The 22,056-nt window shown below is 51.4% G+C and overlaps 1 protein-coding gene across 1 annotated transcript in view; it reads right to left on the bottom strand.

Moving 5' to 3' along the window:
* The window catches only part of CRB2 (crumbs cell polarity complex component 2), a 39,839-nt gene that overhangs the window by 10,017 nt on the left and 7,766 nt on the right, over positions 1-22,056 (bottom strand). The window contains exons 2-11 of the mRNA XM_031949325.1: positions 15,045-15,653; positions 13,007-13,202; positions 11,725-11,864; positions 11,148-11,333; positions 10,479-10,592; positions 1,691-2,346; positions 1,437-1,530; positions 1,227-1,311; positions 1,121-1,128; positions 376-1,025 (exon numbers count right to left, since the gene is read on the bottom strand). Of these exons, the coding sequence (XP_031805185.1) occupies positions 376-1,025; positions 1,121-1,128; positions 1,227-1,311; positions 1,437-1,530; positions 1,691-2,346; positions 10,479-10,592; positions 11,148-11,333; positions 11,725-11,864; positions 13,007-13,202; positions 15,045-15,653 (2,738 nt within the window). The remainder of the gene's footprint in view (positions 1-375; positions 1,026-1,120; positions 1,129-1,226; positions 1,312-1,436; positions 1,531-1,690; positions 2,347-10,478; positions 10,593-11,147; positions 11,334-11,724; positions 11,865-13,006; positions 13,203-15,044; positions 15,654-22,056) is intronic.

Here is a 22,056-nt window from a genome sequence, read left to right as displayed (position 1 = left end):
GTTCTGCCTCCCAAGCCAGCAATCTTTCTACTTCATTGCCCTTGCTATACGCTGTCCAAGGTCAGTTCAGAAACACTCTATGATCCATCAGAAGGAAGATGAGGGGACCACTGGTGACAAGATAAAGGGGCCCTTCATGGCAAGAGTGAGCTCTTCTCTGGTGCAATCAGTGAAAACGTTTTCCTCGGGTCCCTCTGTGTTCTTTGTTCTCACAGCCCACAGGCAGGGTCTCTCCCCGCTGACATTTGGTATTCTGTGTTTTGATGTGTGTTCTAAGTTCCAGCGTGTCTGCCAGCTCGGACACTCCAAGTCCAGAGAAGCCCTGACTCAGTGGCTCACTCTCTCCGCACCGCCCAGCCCGCCTTCGCTACTCACCCTGCAGGTATCTTCCGAGACGCAGCCCAGAGTAAGGTTGCTGGCCCGCCCTTCCAACGCTCCCCCAGAACCGGTCCGGTTGTCGGGCTGAAGGAGGGGGAGAAGGTCCAAGCGGAGGCTGTTAAGCCGGATATCCTGCAGGCAACCTTTAAAGTTGCCGCCCCAGGGCTGGGCCCAGGCTGCCGAGGCCAGACCCCCGACGTAGACCTCGTAGCTGGGGCCCAGAGGCGGCCCCTGGAGCTGCCCCCGGCCCAGGCCCAGGGTCACCAGGTGCTTGTGCCCGTCATCCAAGCGCCCGGGCAGGGCCACCACCTGGGCCGCGGCGGCCACCTCCACGCGGAGCTCCCCCCGGGCCAGGAACACGGTGTAGGCCGGCAGAGAGCCGTTGGTCAGCTGCAGCAGGAGGCCGGCGGCCTGGCGAGTCCGCAGGACAAAGGACACGGTGAGGTTGGGGCCCGGCGCGTCCCTGAGCAGGAAGGAGGCCGCGCTGTGGGAGCCCCCCAGGCCGAAGGTCCAGGCGGGCAGCTCTGGGGAGAGGGGGAACAGCGGAGAAAGCCTCAGCACGGGGGAGGGCGCTCCGGCCTGCTCTCCCCTCGGAGTCCGAAGGGGGACGCCCGGGCTTCTCAAGCACCCCTCACCCTGGGGCAACCCTACGGGGGGGGGAGAAGCACCCACACCCGGTGGTACTGGGGGGGGGGAGAAGCACCCACACCCGGTGGTACTGGGGGAGGGGAAGCACCCCCACCTGTGGTACTGAGGGGGAGGGGGAAGCACCCACACCCGGTGGTACTGGGGGAGGGGAGAAGCACCCACACCCGGTGGTACTGGGGGGGAGGGGAGAAGCACCCCACCTGTGGTACTGGAGGGGTCGGCAGGGGGAAGCGACCAGCCCCGCGTGCCGCTCACCTGGGGAGGGGCTGAAGGCCTCCCGTGGTACTGGGAAGGGGCAGAAGGCCAGGCAGCCCGGTGGCTACGGGCGAGGGCGCTCCTGTCCCGAGCCCAGGCGCCTTCGACGGCCCTCGGCGGTCCGGGCAGCCGCCGCCCCGGCCCGCGACACTCACCCTCAGGAGCCACGGCCTGGGCGCCCTCGAGGCGCCCCACGCGCACGTCAGCGGAAGGCTGGCCAGAGGTCCAGGCCAGGCCTCCGCCGGGCGGCTGCGCAGGCCCCAGGCGCGCCCACGGGCTCCGTGCCCAGCCGCACTCCAGGGCCCGAGCGGGTCCGAGGCGCGCAGCCGCCAGTGCCCGTCACCAGCGCGAGTCAGCGTCCGAGCCGGGCCCTCAGGGTGGCCCGCGGCCCCGCAGCCCGTGGCCCCACGGCGCACCCCGTCGAGGAAGCGCCGGCGAGCGGGGCCACCTCCTCCGCCAGGGGGCGGCTGCGCAGGCAGGGCGCGCTCCCACAGGCCTCGTGCCACAGCCGCAGCTCCAGGGCCGAGCGGGCGAGGGCCGCTTCCGCCCGGTGCCAGTGCCCGTCACTCAGCGAGGGGGCGCGGAGGCTCAGGGCGAGCTCGGAGCCCGGGCTCCTCAGGGTGGCCCGCAGGGAGCCCCGGGACAGCTCCAGGGTGAGGCTCTCCACGGCGTCCCCGCGCGAGAACAGAAGCCCGTCGGGCAGCGTGGTGCGGAACCTCAGCGACACGGCCGCCGGCCCGGGCCCGTCGTCGCCCACGGGCAGCGCCACGAGCAAGGAGCCGCCGGGCGCCAGGGAAAACGTGGTGGGCTGGGCGCACGTGGGCCCGTGGAAGCCCGGCGGGCAGCGGCAGGCGTAGCCGTGCGCCCCCGCCCGGTAGGTGGGCGTGCACTGCGCCCCGGGCCGGCAGGCGTGGCCCTCGCAGCCCGTGAGCAGCACGGAGCAGTCCTTCCCGCCCCACCGCGGGGGGCAGTGGCACACGTAGTCATTGACGCCGTCCTCGCAGGGCGCCCCGTGGAAGCAGGGCTCAGACGCGCAGTCGTCCACGTTGACCATACAGGAGACACCTGGGGAGGGGAGGGGGAGGGGCGTCAGCCGGGAGCCGGAGCCCGGGGTGCCCCTGCTGGGAGAGCGCCTCCCCCCCATCCGGGCACCGCCTCCCGCCTGCCGGGCAGCACCTCCCCCCCAGCCGGCACCGCCTCCCCCAGCCGGGCACCCCCTCCCCCAGCCGGGCACCGCCCCCCCAGCCGGGCACCGCCTCCCGCCTGCCGGGCACCGCCTCCCCCAGCCTGGGCACCGCCTCCCCAGCCGGGCAGCACCCCCCCATCCGGGCACGCCTCCCCAGCTGGCACCGCCTCCCCCAGCCGGCACGGCTCTCCCCAGCCGGGCACCGCCTCCCCAGCCGGGCACCGCCTCCCCAGCCTGGCACCGCTCCCGCCCAGCCGGAGCACCTCCCCAGCCGGGCAGCACCTCCCCCAGCCGGGCACCGCCTCCCCAGCCGGGCACCGCCTCCCTCCTGCCGACCAAAAGTGCTCCCCACAGCCCCCTCAGAGGGAGTCAGATACTATCTGCGTGAATAATGGAAATAACAATTTCTTCGGTCTAAATTTAAAATCCATTTTTAAAGAATCATCTACTTTAATGGCAGCTAAGACTGGAGACCCAGTAGACTTGTTCTCATTATCTCTAGAGGGTTAACATGAAAATATGTCTAGTAATGGAGCCAGTCCCCATCCCTAGAACATGTCAAGGCTGACACCCCAGAGAGGTGGGAAGTGCCACGTCGCTATCCTGCTTTCACAGAGCCGAAAAGCGAGCTGCAGTCACCCATCTAGATTCCAAGCTGGACTTTCTGCCTCAGTTAGCTCCTTTTGCCCTTGCGCCGTTCCCGAGCCACCCCGCGAGTGCCGGTCTGCGCTGCTTAGTGGGAGTCATTCCTTCTGTTTCTTCCCACCAGAGGCTTCATTTCATTGGACTGGGCAATGGTGAGGACCCTCGCCTCCCCAAGGCAGCTCTCCTCCCTAACCCAGAGACGCAGGAAGCTCCCAGGGACGCTAAGAGCTAAGCGTGCCAGACAGGGTTTGACCAGGGCTTCCTGGTTCCAGGGCTGGCTCCCTTCGCAGGATACCCATGGATATCAGGCCGAATCTACTTCCTTGTAACTTAGGCTGAAATGGCTCGGGTGATGTTGCCTGGCGAAGCGAGTGACCACAAAGACCCAAGATGTTCAGCTCCCGCTGAAGACGTCATTGGCTGCACCAAGCAAACCGACGAATCTGGCAATGCACCAGACAGCTCTCTGAGACAGCGAGTTATCACCCTGCACCTGGCAGAGGGTTTTCCTCACCTGGGAATCCCCTGTCAGGGGAATCACAAGTGCAGTCCTTATCCCTATCCCTATTTTTAGAATTGGAAAAGCTGTTTATCAGTTGTTGCTGTTGTTTGTCCTTGGTTTGCCAACCATGACATCAGGGAAGGAATGCCAGGACATAAAACTGGACTTAAGTGGGAGAGCACTGTGCAAGGTCACCGGCCTCATTTTCCCCTCCAGAATCATCTGGGTCCAGTGGCCAGACATACATAGATCAGGAGGAGACGGGCCTGGATGCAGTGGGAGACCTTGGTCTTTGTAAGTAAGGTCTTCAACAGACCACAGTTTGACCAGAAGCCACACCCATTCAATGATTAAGGCTGGGCAACAATTGAAGTAAAGAATCTCCTTTCACCTAGTCCAAAAAAATTTATTTTCAAATCAAAACAAATAAATTTGGGAGAGGAAGACCCTCAGAGTTTCTGAGCAAAGCAGAAGTGACTGCTATTTACATTCAATCTGAGTCAGTCAGGACCCAAACAATGACCCAATGGGGATTTGGACCTATTTGTGGGCAATGAATTATATGCCTATAATGTGCCAGGTACTGCACTAAACACTGAGGATTTCCATGCTCTGAAGAGTTTAGCCTAATTAATAAGGTAGATAGATGTCTGCCCCTCTCCCTGCACTTTATAGATGAGGAAACGGGGGCCATTAACTTGTCCAAAGTCACAAAATTAAGAAATGGAAGATTGGGGAACAATATAATTTGAACCCATTTCTCTAATTCCAAACTGCTACCCATGTTGTTCTTTACTCTGCACTCTAGAAACAGGACAAGTCTATTGGGTCGTCAGCCCAAGCTGCCATTACTAATCCTAAGGTCCAAAGTCGAGCCTTGAGAGCTGTCCCAAGCCCTGAGTAGGTGACCGAGCTGGGCCCCTCCGTCCTCCCCAGCCTCCTGTCCCTACAACAACATAGTTCTGCCCAACTCAGGCAACTCCTGGTTTGAGGAATCTGAAGAATTCCAGAAGCTCAGCATTGGAAGGCACCGAGTCTAAACTGATTGCAACCACAGATCACTGGAATGGATGCTTTTAGAGCTGAAGGGACCCCAGAGATCATCTGGTCCAAGCCCTTCATTTTGTAGATGAGGGAACTGAGGCCCTGCCCAAAGCCACACAGGCAGTAACGAATTGCTTTTCTTTTACCGTTCAATTGTGTCTGACTCTTGGTCACTCTATTTAGGGTTTTCTTGGCAAGGAGGCACTGCAGTGGTCTGCCACTTCCCTCTCTAGCCCATTTTGCAGATGAAGAAACAGAGGCATGCCTGCAAAATGGGCTAGAGAGGGAAGCCCATGGTCACATGGTAAGTTTGACCAGATTTACTCACAAAATGCCATCCTGACTCCAGGCCCGCACTCTATCTCCTGCACCTCCTATTTTCTATTTTGATTTTCTATATTATTCTAAAGCTTATAGAGCTCTCCCCCCACAACAACCCTGAGAAAAAGGCAGCAGAAATAGGATGATTTTCATTTTATAGATGGGCAAACTGAGAGCCAGAGAGGTATGTGTCCAAGGTTACACAACCAATAAGTAGGGAACTGGAATATGAACTCCAGTTTTATGACTGCTGTCATAAACACCATAAACACTAGGCGGCCTCCTCTCAGCTCCCCTCCATCATCTCCCAACAAGTGCTCATTCGGCCTCTGCTTGAAGGCCCCCATCCTCAGGCAAGCCGATCCGCTTGAGAGGATAATTCTGCTTGAGAGGATAATTCTGCTTGTGGCAAAGTTCTCTCCTGAATAAATCTGAAATCTGCCTCCCTTTTTCCACCTCCCTCTTTATCCCACCCACTGCTCCTAACTTCCCACAGAGATCAAATATAAGAACCCCGATCCCTCCTTTCATGGTATGGTACCCAGGAGTGACAAAGGGGCCCTTCCCTCCTTTCCCACCTTCAATCTAGTTTGTACAAAGCTCAGTGCCCTCCCCCATTCCATTGGGTCAATCCCACTCATACCTGCCAGGAGCAACAGGCCCCCCAGGACAGCCCCTGGGAGCAAAGATGTCATCTCATCCCCTTTGCAGACATGGGGGCCAGGAAGATCGGGGTCTGTCTGGGTAGGGCATTGGGCTGTGGGCCCAGCCAAGTCAAGGAGCTGAAGGCCAGGGCAACTGCTCAGCAGGAGCTAAGCTGCAGGGAAGACTAATCCAGCTCCTCCCATCTCCCCTCCAGCTGGCTCCCATCAGCCCAGACAGACAGGAGAATGTTTGGCTTCCCTCCCTCCCTTCCTCCTCCACATGACGTCTGCTGGGGAGGGACTGAGGCTCCGGTCAATGAGCAGCATAAAAAAAGCTAGTGGAGACCCTTTCACTGTGCCCATCCCTAGGGTAGGTACAGAGCTCCCAAGCCCCACACTCCTACCCCAAATGAAGTGGTGAAGGGAGGACACATGTCACCTGTTACTATTTCCATAAAGCTTTAACATTTGCAAACCAATGACTTCACAAATTACCCTGTGACCTGCAAAGTACAACTATTACTGTGGAAATATATTCAGATTCCACAATTGATGCTTACTACCTATGGGACCTTAGAAAGAGCACTTCTTTTTCTGGACCTCAGTTTCCTCATCTGAAAAATGAGATTGGACTAGATGGCTTCTGAGATTCAGCTCTAGAGCTCTGATCCCCATTTTACAGAGAAAAAGACTGAGATTCCGAAAGAAGATAGGTTTTTTTCAGGGTTGTACAAGTAGTAAGTCACAGAAACAGGATCATCAGTTTAAGATGAAAGTCCTCTGAAAGTCCTCTAATTAACATTTCATTCAACCCCTTTATTTTACTGAGGAATAACTAAGATCCAGAGATGTGTCATTTAATAGACATCAAAAGTCATACTGTTAATTAGTGGTGGGGAGGGACAAGAAACCAGGTCTCCTAAGACCTTACACATGAGGAAAATGGGTACAAAGGGGAGCAGCGATTTGTCCAAGCTCAAACAGGTAGTAAATGGAGGTCCTGAGATTGGAACCAAGGATACATTAGCCCTGGTGCAGGGCTTTTTTTCATCAAACTCCTTGCTGTGGGCCACAGGACTCCCTGGAGCCCACACCCACCACCCCCTGATATGAAAGAAGCAGTGAGGGAGAAAGAGATTGAGGCGGGGAGGGGGGGGAAGGAGAGGAAAAGAGAGAGGGATGGAGAGAAAGAGGAAAAAGACAGAGACAGAGTGAGAAAGAGGGAGACAGAGAGAAAGAGAGAAGGGGATTGAGGAGAAACCCCTGCCCTATTGCTACCAAGACCTGGTAGGGAACTGAGGACAAGTAGAGAAAGCAGATGGCACATAGCTCCCAGAATGGGTTCTCTTAATCTCATTAGGTCCCTGACCCTATTACCATCTTATCCTCTTATCCTGGAAAGCTCCACTTCTCAAAATCCTTCCTTCATCCCTGACCTGCCTCAATCATCACCCTGCAGGAGATATGGAGAATACCTGTGGCACCACCCAGAGGCAGAAGTTCAGAGACATTTAACATGAGAAAGGACATTGATCATGAAAAGAGGAAGAGGAGGAGAAGAAGAGGGAAGAGGAAGGAGGAAGAAGAGGAGGAGGAGGATCCTATGTACCTTGAAATATTTATAGCAGCACTTTTTTTTTAGTATCAAAGAAATGGAAACAAAACTGATGTCCACCAATTGGAGAATGGCCAAACAAACTGCATATGATTGAAATGGAATATTACTGTCATAAGCAATGTGTAATAAAGAATACAGAGAAGACTTGTATGAACTAATGCAGATTAAATTAGAATTTAGAAAAATAAATGGATATATATATATATAATTTATAAAAAATATATAGGTATACCCATATAAGGACTACAGTGTAAATGGAAATAGCAGTTATAATAATCAAATTTGGCCCCAAAGAAGAGATATGAGAATTTCTCCACCTCTCTTTTTTCAGAGGGCACTGTGGATATGGAACACTATAGTTGGTCAATGTTCTGCTGAACTTTCTTACTCTTTGTTTAAAGAGAAAGCTCTCTGGGAAAGAGAGAAATGATAGCAGATATTGAGAAGTGGAAGTGATATAAAAACAAATGCTATCATTACTTTTAAAAAAGGAGACCAAAACACATCAGAAGAGGATAGCATAGATGAGAGAACTAGGGACCCAGTCACTTGAGAATTGGATGAAGTAGAGATCTTTGTCCTGGAGAAGAGAAGGCTTGGGGGAGGAAGGGGGAGTAAGAGGGTGTGATCATAATCACTATCTTCAAGGACCTGAAGAGCTTTCCTGAGGAAGAGGCATTAGAATGGTTCTGCCTGGCCCAGAGGGCAGAACTGGAAGCAAAGGATGGGCAAACAGGGCTTGATGTAAGGATACGTTTTCTATCAAGGAGAGCTGTCCAAAAATGAAAAAGAATACTTAATTAAATGGTGAGTTTCCTGTCACTAAAGAGCTTCAAGTAAAGGCTGGGTGACCATTTGTCAGGAGTGTTATCCAAGGGATTTTGAACCAGGAACATCTAGATCCTGCCTGAAGTGCTGCCTCAACTCTTATTCCCTGAGAAATTGGTTGCCTTGTGCAACCAGGGGATTCTTCCCCTGCCCCCACAACTCCGGGCCTTCCTCTCCAGCGTGACTAATCCTAGAACAAACACGGTCATGGGATCACAGAATTTAGGGCCTAAACGAACAGACATTTTAGATGACATCCTTTACTCCAGGGGTCCTTTATTTTTGTGTGTGTCTTGGACCCTTTTATAGCATTCTAGTGAAACCATAATGATCCATTCTCAGAAAAATATTTCTAAGTCCATAAAATAAAATACATAGTACAAAGGAAACCAATTATATTGAAATATAGATACCATAATAGTTTTTAAAAAACAAATTCACAACCCCCAGAGCCTCTAATCTAGTCCAATCTTGTCATTTTACAGGGGAGGAAACTGAGGACCAGAGAGGCAAAGTGGAAAAGTATATTATTAACCTAGGATTTATAAACACTTTTTTTTTCTGAAGCAATTGGGGTTAAGTGACTTGCCCAGGATCACACAGCTAAAACGTGTTAAGTGTCTGAGACCAGATTTGAACTCAGGTTCTCCTGACTTCAGGGTTGGTGCTCTATCCACTGCACCACCTAGTTGCCCCCAATTATAAACTTTCTAAAAAATATTGTGATAATTGCAATTTTCTGGGTTCCCATTTCAGTTCTGACTTACTGTGTTCATTCAGCTCATGACCCCAGATCCTGCATCCTTTCCCTTAGCCCATCATCCCTCCTCTCATCCCTCTATTAGTATATCATCATCCAGTCTCTGTTTAAATACTTCCATTATTGGTAACTTCACTAGCTCCTGAAGCAAACCAGGAAGGTTTCAGGGGCCTGGAAGTTCCAGGAGCTGGAAAAGGCCTTGCCTCTGTCCAAGCTCCCTGCCTGTGTAATCACTGGATGGAAGAGTTGGGCCCAGGCCTGTGCCAAGGACAGCGATGCAGAGGGAGGAATTTGTACTGGGGATGGCGGGGGATGGCGGAGGGGAGAGAAGGGCATTCCAGTGGAAGGGCTAGGAGTGTGCACCCCCAAGTGCGTGTAGCCGAGGATGTGTGCAAGCATGCACATAGCTGGGATCCCACACAGTGACAATGAGAGCTCCCGTCTCTCTGCTTCATTAAGGCTGACACATTCCAACATCTCCGAAGGACACTAGGCACATGCTATTATTCTCCTGTTAGAGATGAGAAAAGGCCGGGGGTGGGGTGGGGATGGGGGGTCTTGACCAGGGATGTAAAGCTAGTGTCAGGGAGAGAGACAAAGAGACAGAGAGAAACAGAGACAGGGGAAAGAGAGGGAAAAAAAGACAGAAAAAGAGAGTGAAATAGAGACAGGGAGAGGAACACACACACATACACAGAGAGAACTCAGAGAATGGGGGGAAAGGGAGAGACAGGCAGAGAGAGCAGACAAAGAGACAGAGTGGGGAGAAGAGGAGGGAAGGAGAGAGCACAGACAGACAGAAAGATGGACAGAGTGAGGAGAGAGTCAGTCAGTCAGTCCATCCTCTCTGATACACAGATGTCTCGCCCAACATGGCTCTTTACCCCCATGTCCAAAGCTCCCCATCCTGCCTTTGTGGACCCTTTCCTGAATCTAGGAGTCCCTCCTGTATGTAGCCAAGCCATTCCCATCCCCAAGGCTCACCTTTTTTATAGGAAGCCTCCTCTCATCAAGCCCCGAGCACAAGGGATTGCCTTGTCCCAAGAGGGATTGGGGCAAGGCTGGGTTCTAAGGCCCTGTGCTAAGATTTGGACCCAGTTTCTCTGACTCCAAATTCACTTCTAGGCTCTAAGGACTCCCAAAACAGGTCTGGGTCTTCTCCAGTTCTCTGCATAAAAGCACAAGGCTAGACATAGTGGGAGCACTTGGGAGATTCTTGGAGAGAGAAGGAAGATGGGAATTAAGGAGTGGATAATGGACTCTGTGAAATGAATGGAGTAAATAAATGAACAAATGAATGATTACATGACGGGAGAAATAAGGAAATGCTTAATCAGTCAGTACTTTTGATTCTTCTAGCACACTCAGATTTATGAGTGAGTGGCTAAGTGAATGAATGAAGTAAATGAGGGAGCGAAATGGATGACTAAGTAATGAAGAAAAGGAAAACACAATGGATTGAGTTAATGAATGCCCAGTTACACAGGACAGCAGTGACAAAGAATTCAGGAACAAGGTGGGGCTCTTCCCTGAACTGCCCACAGTCCTCCCCAGAGAAGAAGGGCCGGGATAGTAGAGTGAAGGCACTAATGACCCCCTCCCAGGTAAAAGGCACATACCCCAAGCCCTCCCCATTCCCCCTCAAGCACCTGTGTACCCTGCCAGGCAGTGGCACTGGAAGCTGTTGGGAAGATCCTCACAGGTCCCTCCATTCTGGCAGGGATGGGACTCGCACTCATTCACATCCACGGAGCAGTTGTCCCCTGCGAGCAGAACAGTCAAGTCTTCATTCAGCCCCAGAGAAAGTGAGATAACCCCCTTCTCTGACGCCCACCAGGTCCCCCAAGCCGGGGCCTCCCTCAGGCCGGGCACCAGGGCTGAAAGGCCAGGGGTCAGAGAATGGGGTCCTGGGATGATTTAGTCCAGTTCCTTCATTTTACATGTTAGGAAAACAAGACACTGAGAGATATCCAAAGTCACACAGCTGGTAAATGACAATAAAAACAACATGCATGGAGAACAGGGACTGCAGCATGAGAAGGGTTCTATGAACGGAGATAAACTGGATTCGACCTGTGTCTCTCAACTCCCCTTTGTGCCTTCCCTTTGTACCACACACAGTCTGGCTCAGCATCCCTGTGGCCAGCTGTCACCCAGCAGCACTCTCTTGGCCTGGAGCACCCACTGCAGAGCCCCTTCCTTCTCCTGAGTCCCTCCTCCCTAGTGGCTGTCTCTTGGGTCCTGCACCAGGCGTCCCAGGGAACGGGTCAGTCAGAAATGGGGATAATTGGGAGGGCAGGGCCCCAAGTCCCACTCACCTGCAAATCCAGGCAAGCACTGGCACACAAAGCCAGCTGCTGAGCTGTAGCTGAAGGTCCCGGGGAAGACAGGTTGGGCCCCCCCGTAGAGGGACTGATTGGATCGCTGGAGACAGAGGCCCCCGTGAAGGCAGGGGTCCCCCGCGCAGTCATCCTCATCCATCTCACAGTGCTCCCCATGGTAGCCTAGAACAGTGCCCACAGAGATATCTAGGTCCCCTCACCCCCATGGGCTTGTGCAACACAAATCAAATGTGTAAACACACATATATATACACAAACAAGGAAGATTCCCTCACACACAGACACGGCCACGTATGTGTGCATGGTGCTCGTGGAGTTCTGAGCTACAGAGTTAGTCAGGCCCACTCAGTGTAACCGAGTGGGAAACCAGGCCCCAGGGAGAATGATTTATCCAGAGTCAGGCGGGCAAGAAACTGTCCTGGGCCCTGCTGAGCTTTTGGAGCAAGGACCCTGCTTTTGGGGGTGGGATAGCACTGAGAAAGTTGGGGGGCGGTGAGAAGCTGTTGGCCAGGATGGGCCGGCGGGGGCAGGGTGGGCGGGCCGGCAGACGTACCTGGCAGGCAGACGCACGTGTAGTTGCCCAGCCCATCCAGACAGGTGGCATTGTGCAGGCACGGGCTGGACAGGCACTCCAGCACTTCCACCTCGCAGAGTGCACCCTCAAAGCCGGTCCCACCGCAGTCGCACTGGAACCTGGGGCAGATGCAGCACCAAGGGTCACGGGGCTGCAGGCCCTGACCCTCCCCAGCCCCCTGGGGCCGGCTCCGCGGCGTGACTGCCGAGCCAGCCCAATGCCCTTGGAAGAAGCCTGAGAAATCCCCCAGCGAACCTCCATTCTCCCCTTTCACAGAGAGGGAAACAGCCCAGGAGAGACGAGGTGAGTGTGCCCAAGGGCACAAGATGAATTAGAGGCAAGACCAGGACTCAACCCCAAATCTAGGAGCGTACGGCTCCCGTGCCAGACTCCCGTGCCAGGCTGCTGTGCGCAGCTCGTACTAAGTTAATTCGCTTTTTTTTATTTTAGCATTTCACTTTGTAAATTCTGAGTATATGAAGTGTGATGGAGAGTGAACTGCTCTCAGAGGGAGTCCTGGCCCATCCTGACTGACGCTGGCCAAGTCATCACCTCTTAGGGCCCAATTCTCTGAACCTGTAAGTGCAGACCAGAATGATCTGCCTAGGAGAGAGCTTCCGCACAACAAGTCCCCTGCACCCTTGAAATCATGCTTGTAGTCCTTGCCAAAAAAGCTGCTTCTCTGTGTGTCCATCTCATTTCCTAGAGCAGAGGCTTGATGGGGGCAGGGAGCAGCTCGCGTTTAGCTCTTCTAGACTCCCCAGCTTTAAGAACCGGGCCTTATGCATTGTGATGATGTTGCTGATATCGCCTCATGGGCTTTATGGGAGAGAATGATTTTGCTTTTTCTGTCTGGGGCTGAAGGAAGACCCTTACCAGTACTGATTGGTGAATTAAACTTTCTGCCTTCCTCCACTAGCCTCAGACCATGGACTTTTTTTTTTTTTTTTTACTTTTTAAATAATTTATTTATTTTAAACTTAAATAGAAAGTAGGAAAATAAAAAAAAAACATTGCATATGCACAGCAGAACTTAGGAAATTCAAAATAGAAAGCAATCAATTTCAATTTCAAGAAAGCCTGTATAATAATATTAACACATTGTAGACCATGGGGTACCCCTCTTTCTCCCCCTAAAGGTAACTGAAGAGCAGGACCTCTGACCTGAAGCTGCTGAAGTTCTGAGACCCCATCCTCTTGCCTGAGGTCCCCTCATGGGCCCAGGAGGGGCCTGAGATCAGCGTGGCCCCAGGGCTCTCACCTATTGATGAAGTTCTGGCATATGCCTCCATTGGCACAAGGCTGACTCTCACACTCATCAATGTCCACCTGGCAATTATGTCCAGTGAAACCCGGGGAACAAAGACACTGGTAGGTGCCAATGCCGTCCAGGCAGGAACCCCCATTCTGGCAGGGGTCTGACTCACATTCATCTATTTCTGTCTCACAGTTTAGACCTGAAACAGAGGAGGTGAAGTGAAGACCAGCATGGGGAGAAAGAGGGATCAGGAAAGAGAAATGGGGAGAGAAAGAAAGGGGGGGAAGGAGAGGGAGGGGAGAGGGAAAAGAGACAGAGAGAAAGAGGAGAGAGGCAGAGAGACAGAAAGAGAGAGAGGAGAGACACACAGAGAGAAGGAGAGAGAGAGAGAGATAGAAATTGGGGGGGTAAAGAAAGAAGAAAGAAAGGGAGAGGGAAGGAGAAGGAGAGGGAAAGAGAGACAGAGAGAAAGAGAGAAAGACAAAAAAGAAAACAAGAGAGGGGAGAGAGAGAGAGAGAGAGAGAGAGAGAGAGAGAGAGAGAGAGAGAGAGAGAGAACTTGATTAGAGATAATATATGGGATTTCATGGTTTCCCACTGGACTCCTTTATTCCATTGAGACTTCCTAAAGGCCCAGAACAAGACTCAGAGCTCAGTGCTGACCCAGAGATTGGGGCTGCTTTTCCTGATCTCCAATTCCCCAAAGCCCATTCTCAGCAATTTCAAGACCCCAGGTAGCCTGGGCCCAAGTGATAAAGGGCAAAAGTACAAGGCCCAGGATTAGAATGAGGGCCTTGAGGAAGGGTTAGTGACCCTTCAAGGCAAGTACACATACATAAACAGACATTTAGAGTTCACCTATTTTCTTCCGAACCTTGTGAGGCTGCTAGTTTTCTGAATAAGAGGAATCTTAAGATCCGAGAGGGAAATTGAATTAAAATGAACTAGAAGGGAACTTACAGACCATCTAATCTGACCCCTCAATTTCTAGAGGGGAAATTCAGCCCAGAGAAGGGGTTAACTCATCTGAAGTCACCAGGTAACAAGTGGTTGAGCAGGTCCTTGGAGTCTCCATGTCCTCACTGCACTAGACCAGGCCTTGGTGGCCACCCCACCCACCCTGCGCTGGAAGGCCCTGCCCCCAGCCCCCCTCCCCAGGCAGGCTTCCAGAGGCGATGACTCAGAGAAGGAGTTGCCCGCTGCTCCTCCCACCTGGTGACCCCAGATTCCTCTCTAGGCACATCCTGGCAGGCCCCCAGCTCCCCAGGCTCCGTGCCTGCCAGTGCTAGGGGAGAGAGGCGGCCTGAATTCCAGGCCTCACTGCCCTGCCTGGGAGGAGAGCCGAAGGGAGGAGTGGGAAAGAGGAGGGGGAAGGAGAAGGGGGGAAGAGGAGGGAGGGGGGAACGGACAAGGAGGAGGAAGGGCACAACCACAGCCATCAAGACCCATTGAGTCACCCAAGCAAAAAGACTTAGTCCCCCTCTCTTACACACACAGCTGGAGCACACTCAGGGACACACGGACACAACATGCTTGTGCTTCCACTGGTGTGCGTGTGAATATACACATGTGGTCACATACCAAAACATGCACATATAAATACCTACTCATACACATCCCTCCCCCCCATCCCCCACAGGGCTTCATTCAGCAGAAATAGGACCAGAGAGCTCTGAAGACCCCCTTCCAGAGACCCCTTTCTCTGGTATCTTCCTCGATAACCTGTGAACTGTGATTTCAGTTGAGTTAATCGCTTCCCTGGATCTGAATTTCCCCCTTGGCTTGCATGGTCTGTAAGACTCACCATTTTTAATTCAATTCCCCTTTTTGATCCTCAGTTTTCCCTGAAAGCGAAAGAGGGTGACGCTTCTTCAGAAGTCTTTCTGCTCAGGGCCTTCCCCTGAAATTGCCCAGAATGGGTCTTTTTCCCCTCACCCCTGGAGTGGACCCTTTTTTCCTGCCCCCTTGCCCAATGCCCCTGGGTCTCTGGTCTCCAGCTCCCCGTCCCCGGGCTGGGTCCCTGGGACCTGCCAGGTCTCACCTGTGTAGCCAGGGGAACAAAGGCACTGGTAGCCATCCACACGATTGATGCAGGACGCTTCGTGCTTACAGGGCCTGGACGCGCACTCATTGATGTCCAGCTCGCAGTGCGGGCCCTGGAAGCCCGGCACACAGTAGCACAGGAACCCCCCTGGGTCATTCACACAGAGAGCCCCATTCTGGCAGGGCCCCGACTTGCACTCATCCACGTCCTCCTCACACAGAGGTCCCGTCCACCCCGGGAGGCAGAGGCAAGCAGAGCCGGCCCCTGCTGCCAGGCAGGTGCCCCCATGATGGCACGGCTGCACGGCACAGCTCCCGGGACAGCCATGGTCCCCACAGCCGGCTGTGTCGCAGGTGGGGCCCCAGGAGCCGGGAGGGCAGCGGCAGGTGTGGTTCAGAGCCCCTGGAGCTGCGTGGCAGGTCTGGTTGTGGGGACAGACCCGCTCAGAGCAGGCGTCGTAGAGCTCCTCACAGAGGGCCCCCGCATAGGCCACGGGCTCTGTGGGACAGACACACAGGAAGCCGCCATCACTGGTGCTCTGGCAGGTGCCCCCGTGGGTGCAGGGGTCTGACGAGCAGCCGCTGAAGCTTGGTGAGGACGGGGTTCCTGTGGAGGAGACGGAAAACCGGGCATCAGGCCTGGGGAGACCTTTAAGACCACTGGGCAGGCTGTACAGGCCCGGAGAGGCCCACAGAGACGGCTCAGGCTTGGCAGTGACCCAGCCACAGCTGGGCCCAAACTTAGCACCCCTCCCCACCCCCAAGCTCGGCAGTGTCGGCCTTATAATCCCCCCCCAAATCATCCCCCCCACCACCACCCGCAGAGTCCCACATTGTTCCCCCCACACCGGGGAGTCCCCACGGCCCTCAGAACCAAGCTCCGGCCTGCCTATCCAGCCTTTCCCGAGCTGGAGCCCCGACCTGATCCTGATCCAAGAACTCTGTCCCCTCAGGGTCACCTGGGCTTCCACCCTTTGATTTTTCTCTCACTGTGCCCCAGCCCAGAATTCCCTCCCTCCCTTCTTGGCCTGCTAAGCCACTCTCAGCCCTGAGTTCAAAGCTAATGTCACTTTCTCCATCAAACTATCTTGGGACTCTTGGCAGAGATACCGGAGCCCTTTGCCATTTCCCTTTCCAGCTCATGAGGAAACTGAGGTGACTCCTCCAGGATGACACAGCTAATAAATATTCTGGGTTTTATTTGAACTCGATTCTTCCTGATTTCAGCACTGAAGCAGGACCAGCAGTTTCCGTCTCAAACCCAGAACAAGATGGAACGAAGAGGTAAATAAATGTCAGTTTTAGAAGGATCACTTGGCCAGAGAAGGGCATCCCCAAGACCCCACGCAAAGCGAAAATGATCTTGGGGGCCACAGAGCTCTGGAGGGAACACAGTATTATTGTGGACAGAATTCTGGATGAGAGCCAGGAGGAACTGAATTTAAATCCAGCATTGGACATTTATTATTTGGGTGACTCTGGGAAGACATTTAACATCTCAGTTTCCTCGCCTTTACAATGAGGGTAGTAGATTTGTTGTCCTCTAAAATACCATCTGGCTTCCATGCAGATAGAAAACTGCACCTGGAGTTAGAAAGACTTAAATTCAAATTCTGTCTCTAGAGACTTACAAGTTGTCTGATCCTGGGAAAGTCACTTAACTCTGCCTCAATTTCCTCATCTGTAAAATGCAGATATAAAGCATCTACTTTCCCCAGGTTGTTGTAAGGATAAAATGAGATATACAACATCCCTCCCACATCCAGAAAGTTTGGAGTACAGTGCCCCCACAATCTGGAACATTAGTGTAAATGTATAACTTCTAGCTATTGTTTTTTGTTCAGGAGTAAGCTTGTATCTTTGTGATTATACATTTTAAAGTAAATATTCCTTTGTAAAAACTTCACTATGTTGCATACAGATTTATTGTTCAATCGTACACCTCCCTTTGTACCAAGAAGCCTGAATCATTATGGTATTAAAAGATAAAATTTGTTGAGATTATAGGATATTGTACATATACTTTATACACTTCTGAGTTTCTGAAGTTTGTCCGACATCTGCTGACCTTCACATGTTATCTGCTGCTTCCTCAAAACTCCCCAAAATTCCCATTTAATATCTTATGCCAACAAATGATATATCAAAAGGGAGCTGGGGAAAGCTGTGATGTTTGTTCTTGCAAACATGTGAGCCTTAAAGCATAAGAGCTAGCTATTGTTCTTGAGATTCCCTCATGGACCTTGCTTCTGCCCCTCCCCCAAGATCCTAAGCTTCCTAAGTGTTATGATAAGGGGGAAGGTGTTTGAGATGGACTTTGGAGGGGAATCTTTGTAGTTCTGCATGTGGACAGCCTCCCTCCTTTCTCCCTGGACACATTCTCGCTCCAAAGTTCCCCTAGGAGCCTCCTGTGAGGCCCTGGGAAGAGGAGGGGGTGAGGGAAAACCTTAGGGTTGACCCTAAGACACAGGCCTCCGACTTTGAAGCTCTATCTCCTCCCCTGAGCAGCCCCTGGCCCTCAGGAGAGCAGCAGAGCAGTTCAGACAAAAAACATCTCCAATTTCATGGGGAGATAGAGTTGCCAGTTCACCCGCTTTCACAAAGAGAAATAATAACTACAATTTCTCTAGCATTTAAAATGTTGTAAAGTGATTTCCCTCCTCCCTCCAGTCTTTAGGAAGTAGACAGTGTAAGGAGAACTACCGAACACAGTGAGAAAATAGAATCACAATTGGGTCTTATCTTAAGACCTAACTTCTCTCTGCATCTTATTTTCCTCATCTTTAAAATGAGGATAGTAGGCTTGTTCCAGCTCCAAAGTTAATAAGAAACTGCATCTGGGGTTGGGAAAACAGTCATATCCTTTCTCAGAGATGTACTTCTTGTATGATCCTGGGAAAGTCACATAACTGCCTGCCTCAATTTCCTCATCTGGAAAATTGGTATATAGAACTAGATCTAGAACTGGAAGGGTCACCTCTTCCAACTCCCATATGTTGGGTCAACTGAGGCCCAGGAGCTTGAGCAATGTGCCCAAGGTTTTACATAAGTCATGCTAGTAGTGTGACACAAACTCCAGTCCTCAGGCTCCAAAGCCAAGAGTATTTCCCTGTATCCAAAGCCAGGACCACGGAGAGCCTTCCTCACCTGCCCTCCCTCCCCACCCAGCAGGTCCATCCTAGGAATGGTTCCCTCTCCACTACGAGCACAGATTTCCCATTCTTAGGGGTTTGTCCCCTTCTGAAATCCCTATGCAGGGAAATTCTCATCAGTTTCTTGGACAATTATTTGAGACTTTTTGAAAACTAAGGTGAATGTTATTTTATCATGTGAGAGCACTAATTGCCAGCCCATGGTTCTCCACTCTTCTGAATGATTTGTATTCTGAATGACGGATTGATCTAGGAGAAATGGGAAACGAGGGTGTAGAAAGGGCAGCAGAGTGAAGGACAGGAGACCTGAATTCTAATTCCAGTTTATATTAGCTGTGTGAGCTTTGGCACATTACCTTTATCAGTTTCCCTATCTGTCAAATGGGTGTGCTATCCCCTGATCTCCTAGGCATAGTGTAAGAAAAAAGCTGTAGAAAGTGTTAAAACCTACAGGACCAGGACCTGTTCTCTTGTTTATCTGTCATTTCATTTGATATCCCCCAGGATGGGGACAAGACAGGACTTATCTTCCCCATTTTTCAGATAAGGAAATTGAGACCTAGGGAGGGGAAATGCCTGACTGCAGGTTGGGACTGCAGCCCAGATTGGGACTAAAGCCCAGATTTCCTGAGTCCCATTCCAGAACTTTTCCCTGCCCTAGTCCAGAACCAACTCCTCCAGACTTCCATCCCAGACTGTTCTCCCTTCCCCCTTTCTGCCCCCTCCCCTCTCTGCCCTGAATTCCAGGCGCTTGTTTTCTGCCTGAGTGCCCGGTGTGGAGGGAGGGAAGCGCTGACCTTGCTGAATTACTGGGCATCCCACAGAAGCTGCTCTTCCCCAGCCCCCAGCCCCCAGTGCTGACTTCCTGGAAGAGGTGGAGGCATTCTTTGCCTTCCGGGAGGGAGGGAGGCTTTCTGGGAGTCTGTTCTGGCCACTAACATTGCTGGAGGCTGAGAGATAAGCCAGGATGCTGGCCAGTTGTCCAGGACCCAGAAAGGGCCCTCAAAACTTGATGGGAGCCCAGAGGGCAGAGACTTATACTCAAAGAATGCTCTTTTTTTTTTCCCAAGTGGAAGGGACTTTAGAAATCATCCAATCCAAATCTCTTCATTTTATAGATGAGCAAACTAAGGCAAAATCGAGGAAGGGAAGGTGACTCATCCAAAGCAATAAATTAATCAGTGCAGAGCTGGACTCCTGAGAGACCAGATCCAGCACTCGCTCTTCAATAAAGGAGAATGGCTCTTCCCCTACAGCCTGAATACCTTCAAGAGATGGATGGAGCGGCAAACTCTGTTCTCTGGCCAGAAGCCCACCAGCTCTGTTCTGTTACCCTGCCCTCCCCCCAGCCGGAGACGTCTCCCTGACACTAACCAGAGGACCTGGTCCCTCAAACTTCAAACCCTTAGCGCTCCCCCCTCCATAACACCCCTTCCTGATAACTCTCTGATACTTCATCCACACTTCACATTCCAGTTGGGGTCAGGGGCCAAAGGCCAGGACCTGGCTCACCAACCGTGGGCCAGCTTATACTGCTAGAGGATAAGGGTAGGAGACAAGGAAGCCAGAAGATTGACTGGACATACCTTAATAAGAACAAAGAAACCGAGAATGACAAGTAATAATGCTTTTACAAGCTGACATTTCTATAGCTCTTTCTATTTTTCAAAGTACCTCATACGTATTAAATGTCAAAGAGCTGATGCTATAGAAAGAGCATCAAATTGGGGTTCAGAAGATAGCAACTCCAAAGTCAGCTCCTACAGTTCTTAGCTATGTGAATATGGACAAGTCACTCAACTCATCTGATTCTCGGATTCTTCATCTGCAAAAATGAAGTAATTCTGTGTAGTAAGAAAAGTGCTTTAGTAAACCCAAAGTTCTTTGTAAATGTGAGCTAATAATTTTTTGTTCAAAAAGGCTCTGTTCTAATACAAGCTCTTCTAGCTTTAATATTTTGTACCAAACATTCTATATTCTGAGGCAAAAGAGAGCTTAGAACATAGATTGTAAAAACATAGAACACAGACGGTTAGAGCCAAAAAGAACCTCAGAACATAAGGTATTAGAACTGGAAGGGATGCTAAAGCATGGAATATAATAGGCGAAGAAGACCTTAGAACAGTGGTTCTCAAACTTTTGTTTTCAGTATCTTTATCCTATTAAAAATTATTGAGGGTCTCTCCAAAGCATTTTTGTTTATCTGGATTATATTTATAGACATTTACCATATTGGAAATAAAAACTATTTTTGAATTTGTAGACCCTCTAAAAGGGTTTCAGAGATCCCCAGGATTCTCTAGACCATACTTTGAGAACTGGCCTTAAAACATAGGTTAGAGCTAGAAGGAACATTACAAGAAGTTAGACATATAAAGGACCTTAGAACATAGAAGGTTAGAGTTAGAAGGGACATTAAAAGAAGTTAGACATGTAGGGGACCTTAGAACATAGAAGGTTAGAGCTGGAAAGGGCCATAGAACACATTAGAGCTGGAAGGGACCTTAGAACATTGAAGATTAGAGCTGGGAGGGACTTTAGAATTTAAGATGATAGAATCTAAGAGTTGTAAGGTACCTTCCCTGGAAATCCCCACCCCAAGCAGCAGCTCCCCTTTAAATAGATGAGACATTAAAGGGCCATCCAGGCTCTCTATGAACAAGGATTCACAATGGTGCTGAGCTCCCTGCCTTGGAAATTAGCCCTTTAACATTCTGAATTACTCTTGATTGTTAGGAAGTGCAGGTCTGCCTCCCGGTAACTTCCACCTATCACAGGTTCTTAGGGTTTAGAACTGCAAGAGACCTTAAGGATCATCTATAGTCCAGAAAATCTTAGCCTTTTTTGTATCCTGTCTGGTAAAGCCTATGGGTATATTTTTCAGTGCATAAACTATAACTCACAAAATTACATAAGAAATCAATGAGTTTGAAAAACGATTATCAAAATATTTTTCACAAAACAAGTCTAATGCCCTCATTTTCTCCTACCGACTGCCATTAGAAAGTTTTTCCTTTTAACCGAAAGCTGCCTGCCTGCAGCTTCCCCACCCCCTGATCTGAGTTCTGGCCTCTTGGGTCAAGTAGAATGAGGGTAATCCCTCTTCCACATGACGGTCTCTCAGATATGTGAAGACAATGATACTGCCCCTCCTCGGTTTTCTCTGCCCCAAACAACAATATCTATATTATGTTAAGGCAGGAAACGACAGAATGGATACCTAAGGCTTCAGGCCTGGGTTTAGCCCCCTATCCATATATTCCCAAGGAGGGGGGGAGAAGGGACAGGAGGACCTGGAATAGAGACCCTGGACAACATTCCCTTCTCCCAGAAATGAACAGACACTAAGATAAGATGGTTCTTTGCTCAGGCTTCAGAACCATGGAGTAGGGAGGCTGTGGAGGGAGGGTTAGGGAAGAGGGGGAGCATCCCTGGTGGGCTGGGAAGGCCAGATTGGGAGGTGGCCTGTTGCCATAGCTACAGATCTGCATGTGCTTACATTAGCAGATCCCTTGTGACCTTCCCACCTCATTCTGCCTGACCTGAGCAGGCCACGGGATTAGCAGGAGGGCCTGGCCTATTCCCCAACCTGTCCTAAAGTCTGAGCTGGGGGAGGGGGAGGCTCAGGGGCCAGAGTTAAGGCAAAAAGGCCAAAGGATTTCAAATGTGCAGGGGACCCTAGAGATCACGGACTCCAGAATCCGCAGGAAAGCGCCTTGGACCTGAAATCAGGAGACCTCAGTTCCAGACAGCTAAGAGAGTATATCACTTCACCTTAGTTTACTCGGCTGTAAAATAGGGTTGATAATACATAAATTTCACAAGATTATTTGAGGCACGTGCACAAGTTCTTTGTGA

This window comes from Sarcophilus harrisii, chromosome 2 (genome assembly GCF_902635505.1).
Source record: "Sarcophilus harrisii chromosome 2, mSarHar1.11, whole genome shotgun sequence".
In the NCBI taxonomy this organism is placed as follows: domain Eukaryota; kingdom Metazoa; phylum Chordata; class Mammalia; order Dasyuromorphia; family Dasyuridae; genus Sarcophilus; species Sarcophilus harrisii.
This window is presented reverse-complemented; position numbering and strand designations above follow the sequence as displayed.